General features: G+C 58.2%; 1 protein-coding gene across 1 annotated transcript; it reads left to right on the top strand.

Annotated features, from left to right (window-relative positions):
• The first annotated feature begins 238 nt into the window (after nt 1-238).
• Nucleotides 239-10,458, top strand: CDC37 (cell division cycle 37, HSP90 cochaperone). Its single transcript, XM_059159953.1, has 8 exons — nt 239-436; nt 5,495-5,776; nt 6,103-6,211; nt 6,328-6,443; nt 6,536-6,658; nt 7,097-7,279; nt 7,376-7,447; nt 8,384-10,458. Exons 1-8 carry the CDS (start codon nt 335-337, stop codon nt 8,537-8,539), a joined length of 1,143 nt encoding a protein of 380 aa, XP_059015936.1. The 5' UTR covers nt 239-334; the 3' UTR covers nt 8,540-10,458.
• Nucleotides 10,459-11,227: the final 769 nt, after the last annotated feature.

The raw sequence follows: 11,227 nt of genomic DNA, 5'->3' as shown, positions 1-11,227 counted from the left end.
ACCGGGGGGGGGGGCAGCGGGAGATGAGGGGGGCTCGAAGTTGGAACGCCAGCCCGTATACCTCCAGCAGATGCCCCGCCGAGGTCCCGCGCCCCATGAGGCGGGGTCTTTGCGGGGACTCCCGGGGGCCGGAACACACGCGCCTGACCCTTTAAGACAAGCCGGGTCGCCACTGCCGCCACCGCGGTTACTAGGGATATAACGTCATGCGCGGGCGGGGAACGTGCGCGCCAGGGCGGAAGCGGAAGGGGCGGGGCTCCGCAGGCCGAGTTTCCAGCGCTGCCGCCGCCAGAGTCAGACCGGGAGCCGGAGCGGGCTGAGCCGCTGAGGCAAGATGGTGGACTATAGCGTGTGGGACCACATAGAGGTGTCTGACGATGAGGACGAGACGCACCCCAACATCGACACGGCCAGCCTCTTCCGCTGGCGGCACCAGGTAGAGTGCGCGCGTCCATCCCCTGCCTCCCTCCCCTCCCCCCAGCGCTCGGGACTCCGCTCCAGAGTTCTGACCCCTAGTAGTGCCGGGGACCCCGCCATTGACACCTGGGATTCCCAACGCACAGTCTGGACTTTCAGTATCGCTTGGGGTTCCTTGATTCAACTCCAGACCCCAGAACTGCCAGGGCGCCGAGTCCCTACCAGAGATCCTGGGCCTCCCCTCCGGTTTCTGCATGGAACTTCCACTTGACCCCTAGGGAACCTCTCTCCGAGTCTAAACTGCTAAGAGAAGCTTTGGGGGTACTCCTCAGTCCCCTCTGGGACCTTCCACTTACACGCAGAACTCTGCCTCAGAGTCTGGATCCTGATCCTATTCTGGGAGGCATTTCTGATCTTGGATATACCATCTGCCCCTCCCCAAATGCTCAATACTTTGAATTCATTCTGAGATCTTCTTTCCTAGTTCTTGACAAGGATTCCCGATCCGATCCAGAGATCCCACTCCTCCTCCCAACAGAACAAGGAACTGTGTTCTTCCCCGAGAGATTTCTGTTCCTGGCTTGGGAGTCCAACCCATAGCCAGGAGACCCCTTCCCTGGAAGGTACACGGGTGCTACACCAGGACCTTCAATCTCATTCAGGCCTGGAGTTTTAGAACCCATTTCCCCTCCAGACCAAACTTCCGGTTCCACTTGATGGAGCCTTCCTAATGCCAGCCACTCTCAGCGTCGCTTACTGTGGACCCCATTTCCCATTATACCAGGAAACCCTACCCCGCAGGGCTTCCGGCCCGCCTTTCCAGAGCCCCTACCCCTCCTTGGTATTGCAGGCCCAGGCACCACCCACCCCCAGCAGTTTCCTGTAGGAGCCTCTGGCAGCCTTGGAATGCCTTATACCAACTCCAGTCCAGCAGCCAAACCCACCCGGCCTTCCTCCTGACCCCAGCTCAGTCTGCTGCTCTCAGACACCCAGACTGTACCTGCTCTCACTAGAGAACCGCCCAATATGATTCCAAATTTACCACTCCTTCTTTTACCTATTTGCCCCCAAATCCAGATCCCAGAACCCTGTCTGGATGTCCTCCTGCCTCTCTCCCTGCCCAGCAGTGCTCACAGGCCAACGAAACAGCTCTCATAAGTCCTAGTAGTCCAACCTCTTGCTCCCGTAAATCCGAGCTCCTACACCAACGTACTGGTGTATACTCTCACACTGAGGACGATGGATCTCTCAGAATCTTCCGGTTAGGAATTCCTCACCCCACCCTTGCATAAGGCAACTCCCAGTCAGAACCTCTTAGAACAGCCTTTCCCCATTCCGTGGTGTCTTTTGTCCCTACATCTGGTCTCTAGTCCCATTTCCAATCCTTACCCTACCGCAGCAGTCTCTAGGGGAGTGTACCTGCCAGGCAAGCCACGGAGTAAGAAGAAAGTTCTAGCACTTCTATTTCTTGCTGTGTGTAACATTTTATTACGAAATGCTTAAGATCTGTGCAGAGCTCTAATAAGACTATTCTTGGGAACACCTACTTCTTTCACATAAAGAGGTTAATCTATACAGCTGTATTGGGAACATTTTGGTCCTGCTGGGTGGAAAGCCAGCGCCCCCTCTCCTGCAGAGGTCATCCTCCCCACCACGCCTTCCTCCCCCCTGGCACAGGACCTTTTCCCTTCCTGCTGAGGACCCTGGAGCTGTAGTGGAGCCTAGTGGGGGTGGGGAAGGGGAGATAAGCATCTCCAGCTGTGACAGGCCAGTTTGGGTTCTAATCCCAGCCCTACCGTTTACTGCTGTACTTTCCCTGCCCGGGGAGACCAACTTGAGAATGAAATGAGATTAGGCACGACAAGAACTTGGCTCAGAACCTGGGAGGGAGTAAGCATATGGGAGCGGGAGGTGGGATTAGTGAGAAGGTAGCCTGGCAGCCGGCACGCCTGGGGTCCAGTCCTGGGTCCGGAATCCAATCAGTTGGCTTACTGCGTGACCTCTGGCGGGTTGTTTGATCTCCGGGTCTCTCAGTTTCCCCCAGCTGGGACTACTAAGGGTATCTGCCTGAAAGGGTCTTTTGGTAGGAGGAGTTACTTTATTTATTTAACTTATGTGATGTCCTTGGGATAGACCTCATCTGGCTTGTGATAAACTCTCTGTAAACTTGAGCCGTTAGCATCGTTGTTATTCGGGTGATCAGTGCTCCTGGGAAAGAAAAATTCCAGAGGTATCCAGAAAGGGACAGGGGAGTTTCCCAGTCCCTGCCGTGCCCCGCGGCCCCCCTCCCCCGCCTCAGCTGCTGTTACTGGTTTCTTGTGACTCCTTTCATGGAACTGGATGGCAGCAAGGTTCTGGGAGCCTCAGGTTTTGTATCTGTAGGGCAGATAGGGTGCCCCCCCGCCCCCCGTCTGCCCTGCCCAGCCTGCTCCAGCCCCTCCCAGAGGTGTAAAGCCCCAGCTGGGCGAGCTGCCGCCCCCATCGGCTCTGAGAGGCCTTTATTTAGCTTCGGCCTCCCTGGCGGCCACTCAGAGGACACCGAGAAGAGCTCAGTGGTGGCCCAGCAGGAGTCAGCAGGATGGTAGGTTCCTGCTGCCACCTGAGGCCAGTGATGATGCCAGCCTCTTGGCGGCAGGGAGCCTCCCAGGCAACAAAGGCCCATCCCGGGAAGGGGAACGGGCAGGGCCCAGGGCTGCTCTCTCTGGTCCCTCCACAAGAAAAGGCCCTTCTCGGCCTTTATCCACATGGGCAAAGTGAGATTCGGGATTGACTGTAGTAGTCCTGTGGGGCGTGAGAGAAGGCTCCAGGTTTCCTGGTTCCCACCCACCGCCCGCCTGGCTCAGTGCTAGAACCTGGGGATGCGGCCTCCAAGAAGGCCCAGTAGTGAGTCGGGAGACCATTCTGGTGGCAGTGGCTGTGACGGCAGTAACAATGGAGCGTGTTCAGTACTGAGTACTGGGTTGCAAGCAGTTTCCTGGGACTAACTCCCGAGGCCCCGTTTCCCAAAGAGGAACCCCAAGGCTTGGAGAGTTTTAAGTGTCTTAGCTAAGGTCACGTTGCCAGTAAGTGGTGGAGCCGGGTAACTGGACTGTGCAATGCTGACCGCTCCCAGCTACTGAGCATTTACTCGGCTGGAAATCGAGCTAAACGCTTGAAGTACGTTTTCTTGTTTGAGGCCCAGAATGGCCCCCAGAGAGAGAGAGAAATTGTCCCCTTGGATGGTAGTGGCAGTCGCCAGCACGGGAAAGGGGCTTGCTGAGCATCCAGCACAGGTCTGGACTATCTTTGCTTCTCCTAGTGCCACCCTGTGAGTCCAGGGCTGTTGTCGCCTTTGACAGCTGAGGAAACGGAGGTGCCTAGAGGTTATGGGATTGACCCAGGGACACCTGGCCTTTACTCTGTGGCTGTGGGTTATGACCCCACATTCGGGGCCCTGCACCTGTCGTCCAGCATCTTATCATGTTATCTGGGGATCATGAAGGGGCCTTGGGAGCACAATGATGTGGCATAGGGGCACTTGGACAAGGTTCTGTCGAAGCTGAGACCTGGGGGCAGAGTAAGTGGAGCAAAGGGAAGAGAGTTGCAGGTGGAAGGAACAGCCTGTGCAGAGGCCCCGAGTCAAGAGCAAGCTGGGGCATTTGGGGAACCATGAGGGCCAGCATCTGCCTGAGACCCAGAGTTGGGAGAGGGGAGTGGGACCCAGGCCCCCGTGGGGCCTTGGTGCTATCTGAACAGCTTGGGGCAAGGGTCAGGGTTCCTGTCTGAACCCAGGCACTCTAGGTAGGGGTGGCAGGGAGGGCTGCAGACAGATGTGTGTATTTCAGAGCCTGGCAGCTTCAGGGAACAGTGCTGGAAGGTAGGGGCGCCTCTCAGGGCTCAGGCAGTGGTTCAAGATTGAGCAGGTACTGCTGAGAGCTAGGGGGGCGGGGGAGGTGGAGCCAAGCTGGCCTGGGGACCAGACGGGGCATGCCGTGTGTGACATGGGGTCCGCTGGGGACCTGAGCGAGAGGGGGAATGAAAAGGGACCATCTGAGCTTGGGGAACAGCCGAAGAGGCGGTCTGGGGAGCAACAGCTGGGGAAGGGGTACAGGAGGCTGGTGGTCCCCGAGCTAAGGCTGAAGGAGGTGTGCCGGCCTGGAGACAGAGTGGAAGGGGTCCTGGCAGCAGTCCAGCAGCAGTGCCCTGAGGGGAGCGAATTGGAGAGACATCTAGAAGTGGAAGTAGTCAGGACTGGGTAGCGGAGGGGGAGGGAAGGACAGGGCCAGTGAGCAGGCCTCCGCTGGTGGCAGAGATGGCTGGAGGAGGTTGCTGGGCAAGGAGGGGCACCCGAGTGTCCCTGAGGGCAGCTCTACAGAGGAGGGGGAGCCTGAGACGCCCATCCAGTATTTCATCACTTTATTCATCCAACAAATGTTTCCCATGTGTGTGGTGTGTGTGAGACACAAGAGTGAACAGAACCCCGCCTCCATGGAGCCAGTATCCTCGGAGCGGGACAGTGTCGATAACACAGTAAATAATTATCACCAGGCATTAGCAGGTAATGAGTGCTGAGGAGGAAGGTGACACAGGGCAAGAGTAAGGGGAGGTTGCCATCTTTAGCAGGGTGGTCAGGGGAGGGCCTCATCTGTAAAGTGACCTTTGAGCCAAGATGGTAAGGATGTGAGGGAGTAAGTGGTATTGGGGGGTGGAATCTGAACAGAGAGCTTTCCAGGCTGAGGAAACAGCCAGTGCAAAGGCCCTGAGGTTGGAAGTGGGTTGGAGAAAAGGTGAGGCAGGCAGTGTGACTGAGGGGAGGGGAAGACCCTCCAGAGCCTTGTGGGTGGGTCATGGATAGGACTTGGACTTTTGCGGAGTGTGGTAGATGGCACAGAGCGTTCCTGGGAGGGGGGTACGACACACAGACTCAGTTGTGTATAGGTGTACTGGTGGGCATGGAAGCTGGCCATCTGGGCCACAGAGGGTGGTGCATGCATTCCCTGGGCCATCCCAGGTGCAGTGGGTAGAGCCCTGGGTGGGGTGGTGTTGAGGTCCAGGGACTGGCCCTTCCCCCCAGTGACGGCTGTGTGTCTACCCCCAGGCCCGGGTGGAGCGCATGGAGCAGTTCCAGAAGGAGAAGGAGGAGCTGGACAGGGGCTGCCGCGAGTGCCGGCGCAAGGTGGCCGAGTGCCAGCGGAAGCTGAAGGAGCTGGAGGTGGCCGAGGGCGAGGGCAGCAAGGTGGAACTCGAGCGGCTGCAGGCCGAGGCTCAGCAGCTGCGTAAGGAGGAGCGGAGCTGGGAGCAGAAGCTAGAGGAGATGCGCAAGAAGGAGAAGAACATGCCCTGGAACGTGGACACGCTCAGCAAGGACGGCTTCAGCAAGGTGGGGGGGGCGGGGTGCTGCGCGCTCGTCAGGGGTAGGTGGTGGGCGGCAGGTCAAGGTGGGCACCGGCTGGCAGGGGTGGAGGGACAGTTGGGGGGGGGGGCTGGGCGGTGAAGCACCCCACTGGTACCGCCCCTCTGATCTGCCCGAAGGCCCTAGTCCGAGGCCACACCTGCCACACCCTCGCTCCCGCCACACTGACGCTCCTGGCACCGGCACCGCCTCCGCCATGGAAGGGATGGGCGCTGCGGCCTCGGCCCGCCCGGCCCCGCTGGAGGCGCCCTGCGGCCTCGCCCCAGCCCACTCCCCCTCTCGCCCCACCACAGAGCATGGTCAATACCAAGCCAGAGCCGGCGGAGGAGGAGTCGGAGGAGGTGAGGGAGCAGAAACACAAAACCTTCGTGGAGAAGTACGAGAAACAGATCAAGCACTTTGGTGAGTTGGGCGCGGGGTGGAGGGGGCCCGCTGCTGCCGGGGCGTGGGGTGCACGTGGCAGGGCCCGGCCCTCTGCGTCCGGGGCCCTTCAGCACCTTGCCGACGCCTTCCCGTAGGTATGCTCCGCCGCTGGGATGACAGCCAGAAGTACCTGTCGGACAATGTCCACCTGGTGTGCGAGGAGACGGCCAACTACCTGGTCATCTGGTGCATTGACCTGGAGGTGGAGGAGGTGAGCGGAGGCTGCCCCGGGGCTGGGGAGGAGCCGTTGTCCCGAGACTTCCGGGACAACAGCTGACAAGGTGCGTCTGTTCCCTCTCGCAGAAATGCGCGCTCATGGAGCAGGTGGCGCACCAGACGATCGTCATGCAGTTCATCCTGGAGCTGGCCAAGAGCCTGAAGGTGGATCCCCGGGCCTGCTTCCGGCAGTTCTTCACTAAGATCAAGGTAGCGTCCCCAGGAGCCGGGCTGGGGTGTGGCTCTCTGTGGCGCACCAGCCTTGGTCTGCAGCAGGGGTGTTCGCGCGTCCACTCGGACTCCCGGCCGCGGGATCGGAGCCTGCCGTAGCAGGGGAGGGCAGAGGCTTGGAGGGGCCGGTGGCCGGCTCCCAGATAGTTTGAAAGACACGGGTGAGGGACGGAGTTGAGGACGCCTCAGGGCTCCTCAGCTGAGCGCCTGGAAGAACAGGGCAGCCCATGCTGGGGCTGGGGGCACTGAGGCCAGGGCAGCCCATGCGGAGTGGTCCAGAGCACGAGCGAGCCGTGTTGAGTTTGAGGTGCAGGTAGGCAGGTGGTTGGTAGCGCAGAGATGGCAGAGCCGGCAAGGAGACTGCGCGGGCCGATCGGGTACGGCCCCGTGAACAGCTCTCGGCCCCCGACCCTGCAGACCGCCGACCGCCAGTACATGGAGGGCTTCAACGATGAACTTGAGGCCTTCAAGGAGCGCGTGCGGGGCCGCGCCAAGCTGCGCATCGAGAAGGCCATGAAGGAGTATGAGGAGGAGGAGCGCAAGAAGCGCCTGGGCCCCGGCGGCCTGGACCCTGTTGAAGTCTATGAGTCTCTCCCTGAGGTGTGGCTCCCCTGTCCCCAGGTGGGGGGTTGGGGGGGCAGCGGGGAGGACCCCTGGGGACCTAGGCCCTGACCCCCAGCCCTTCGGCACCTGCAGGAACTCCAGAAATGCTTTGACGTGAAGGATGTGCAGATGCTCCAAGATGCAATCAGCAAGATGGACCCCACCGTGAGTAGCAGCGCCCCAGGGCCACACTCAAGCCCCGCTCCCGGCTGCCATGGGAGAGCCTGTCACCCTGTGGCCCACACAGGAGGCAGCCAGGCTTCCTTTCACACACGTCTACTGTGTGACCACCCCCAGAGGTGAACACGGCATTTTCCGCATGTCCCCTGCCGCCGAGTGTTACCCCCCTGTGGGCCATTTACGAGCCTAGTGGTTGCCCCACCTTCATCCAAGGAACGGGCGTTCCTCCCCAGCCTGGGTTACCTCATGAAACCACAGTTTCTTTGGAGACTGACCTGGAGAATGCTTGGGGGCGCTGAGCACGTGGTACACGTCGGCTGTCACTGTATGTGCCCGGCGTGGGGCTTGAACTCATGACCCCAGATCAAGAGTCAATGTGCTCTACTGATGGAGCCAGCCAGGTGCCCCCAGCTGCTGCTGCTTTTGGGAGCTGGTGGACGGGACTCTGTATCTTCACAGATCTCGGTTTGACCCCTTGCCTGCTGCTTGCCTCACTGGGTTGGCCACACTAGTTTTCCCATCTGTGAAATGGGTCTGCTTGCAGGACCTGGCCCAGGATTTCTAGAAACTTCCATGAAAAAGGATCTCTAGACCAAGGGTTTTGATCTATGGTTCACAAGCTCCATGTCTGTCTGTAAAAGTAAAGTTTTTTGGAACACAGATCTCATTCTGGACGTACACTGTTTAAATTTGAGCTAATGTTAAGTGAAATGGAAAGGTCTGTTCCTCACCGGCACTGGCTCTGGCTGAAGGACTTGGCAGCCACACGTGCAGATTGCAGACCATTCCCATCATTGCAGAATCCCCTAGACAGCTCTGGTCTAGAACAAGCAGTGAGCAGGCTGAAAGATGTGCAGGGGGTAGGGGGGCGGGGAGGGTGGGTAGGCAGCCCGGCCTCACTCGCCACCCTTCTCCCCACAGGATGCGAAGTACCACATGCAGCGCTGCATTGACTCCGGCCTCTGGGTCCCCAACTCCAAGTCAAGCGAGGCCAAGGATGGGGAGGAGGCAGGCCCCGGGGACCCCTTGCTGGAAGCCAGCCCCAAGCCAGGCGACAAGAAGGATGTCAGCGCCTAACTCGCCGCAGCTGCTGCCCACCTGCCTGCAGGCCCCTGTGTGCCCCTCTTCAGAAAACAGAAATAGATGCCGTCTCCCCAGCTCCTGGCTTCCTCCACTTTCGCGCTCCTGCCCAGCCTGGGGCCGGGAGAGGGCCTGTCCCCGCCCCCACTGCCCCCACCTCCAGTGCTCATCCAAGTCTCTGCTTTGAGTCAAGGGGCTTCACTGCCTGCAGGACGCTACCCCCTCCCCCATCAGCATTATGCCAAAGGCCTAGGGGTCCAGGGAGGGGTGGAGGTCGCTAGGCTGGTTCCTGGGGTGGGGGGTGGGGTCTCCAGCCCAGAGGCCTGCTCCAGTCACTATGGGCTCTGTTTTCACTGTTCATCTGCTGTCGGAGTCTTCTATATGGTAAACAGCAATGATCTTCCAATAAAGGATTTCAGATGCTCAGGGGGGCGTCTCGAGGGCTGTTGACACAGCTCTTCTCGTGGAGTGGGAGGGAAACCCAGTGAGTGTTGGAGGCCTGGCCTGTGGTGCCTCAGGCTTTATCCTCCAGCCATCTGGGCAGCTCCCTCTGTTCGGATTCCAGGCTCTTGCCCACGCTGTTCCACTGCCTACAACATTCTTCCCCAGGGTTCCTTTACCTTGGAGTTCTCAGCCCCACCCCCCACTCTCTGGCTTGGCCCCCAGGCCCCCTGCCCCATTCAGGAGCATTGGCCCATCTCTGACCACTACCCTTTGTATCCATGGCCTCCAGTTGGGTCCAGATCCCATCTCCTCTGGCCTGCAGCCCACCCCAGCCACTTCCACTATCCACCCCCCCAACCCCAGTCCACAGCAGACCCCAACAGCAGTGGCCAGAGGGGAGCCAGGAACATCCGTCCCTGAGAGCAGAAGCCTGGAGTCCTCTCTGCAGCGCTCTCTGCCCCAGTCTCTTCCTGTCCCCGCTCCGCTCGCCCCCTCCCCTGCTCCCTCCTTGCAGGGCCTGAGCACTTTAAATTTCTCTATCAGTGTGACCTTGGGCAAATACCTCCCCCTCTGCACAATGAGTAATGTTAGTGCCTTTCTCCTGGGGACTTAGTGCTAAAATGAGATCATGCCACAGGCAAGCAGGGCGCCTGGCACTTCAATTCTCAAAATGTGGGCCTTGGCGTATGCCTGTCCCTCTCCCCGGATACCCTTCCCTGCACCCCTCGTGAGGCTCCTTTAAAAAGTAATGAAATATTTGGGCCACATGAAAGGCCTTAAAGAATAGTACAATGAACAAGGACACCATTTTAGGATGAAGCCAAGCAGGGAGGCCCTCTGCCTGCCCCTTCCAGGGGGTTACACCCCTGGCAGCTGCTTACACCTCGGACCAGAGCTCCGTGCCACTTCCTCCCCAGGGCCCTCCTTGGCCCACCTGAGTTGCCCCTCGCGTGCAGTCAGGCGGCTTGTCTCACCTGCCATGTGCCACGCTTTGCCGGCCTGTGTGCTGTCCTCTCCCTTGAGCTGTGGCCCTGAGATACAGCCCCCTGGATGGATCCGGCCTCAGTGGGCGCTCAGTAAACCTCTGTCCGCTAAAGCGAAGAGCCCGTAGATGCTGTTGTGTGCAAGCTGATTGCCACCAGGGGGCAATGGTGAGCTGTAGACCCTGCGGGCATCCCCTAAAGCTTTTAAATGGTGGGCATGGCGCCGATCTGGAGGGCTTGGGGAGGAGGAAGGCATTCCTAAGGCCCTGGGGAAACCTCGGCCATCCAGGATAGGCGACTTCATTATTTACTGTGAAAACTTTCAAAGATGGAATCCATATTATTGGTTTTTCCTTTTGCCTCAGGCTCTAACTCAGCACTGTTAATGAATCTCTACTTAAAATTTGAGTATTTTGTTCATGGGTGTTCTTTTGTTCACATTAATTGTGCTTTTTAAAAAATACTTCATTAAAGTATTTATCTTGGTTACTGAGGTTTTGGGCGCCCTCTTTACTTTTCATGCCTCACCTCCTGCACCATAGTGTCGGCTCTCTTAAGACCGGATTTTAAAACATCAAATGCTATCAAGAGACGCACAGGGGGACACCTGGGTGGCTCAGTTGGTTAAGCGGCTGCCTTCAGCTCAGGTCATGATTCCAGGGTCCTGGGATCAAGCCCCACATCAGGCTCCCTGCTTAGGGGAGAGTCTGCTTCTCTCTCTCCCACTGCCTGCTGCTCTGCTTATTTCTGCTCTCTATCTGTCAAATAAATAAAGTCTTAAACAAACAAACAAAAGAGACACAGGAACTAGCTCGGTCTGTCTGCCCTCCCCCCAGGTGGTTCCCCGCCCCCAGTGACGGGCGCCTATGGGAACCAACTGTCCGTGCTTTCTCGTGACTCTTTCCAAGATTTCTTTTTGCAAAATTGAATGCATTTTGTTCTTTAATTGAATGTGTTCTTATCCCCTCTCCTCTTCTTTGCCTGAAACATAGCATGTTTCACTGTCTGAAATGCATCTTGCTTTTTTGACAGAACAGTATGACCTACAGACCCGCCTTTATCAGTCCATTACGACTTCCTCATTCTTTCTCCCTGCGTGGAAACCTACAGGGTGTGCCTTTCTTGGGGTTGGTTTCATTCAAGGCTTTCCAGTCTCTCTCTTTTTACAAGCAAGAAATATACTTGTGTACCGTTTCCTGTAAGCACAGGCATCCTACCTATAGGAAAAATTCCCAGAAGCAGGATTGCTGGGTCTTAA

This window comes from Mustela lutreola, chromosome 2 (assembly GCF_030435805.1).
Source record: "Mustela lutreola isolate mMusLut2 chromosome 2, mMusLut2.pri, whole genome shotgun sequence".
NCBI lineage: Eukaryota > Metazoa > Chordata > Mammalia > Carnivora > Mustelidae > Mustela > Mustela lutreola.
The sequence above is the reverse complement of the archived record's forward strand: the minus strand, read 5'-3'. Positions and strand labels throughout refer to the sequence as shown.

What these genes read in the sequence shown, in the direction of transcription:
- CDC37 (XM_059159953.1), top strand. Translation starts at nt 335, where the DNA reads ATGGTGGACTATAGCGTGTGGGACCACATAGAGGTGTCTGACGATGAG. An exon ending in AGTTCTTCACTAAGATCAAG is followed by an intron (nt 6,659 to 7,096) that starts GTAGCGTCCCCA and finishes CCGACCCTGCAG; the next exon opens with ACCGCCGACCGCCAGTACAT. An exon ending in TCTATGAGTCTCTCCCTGAG is followed by an intron (nt 7,280 to 7,375) that starts GTGTGGCTCCCC and finishes CGGCACCTGCAG; the next exon opens with GAACTCCAGAAATGCTTTGA.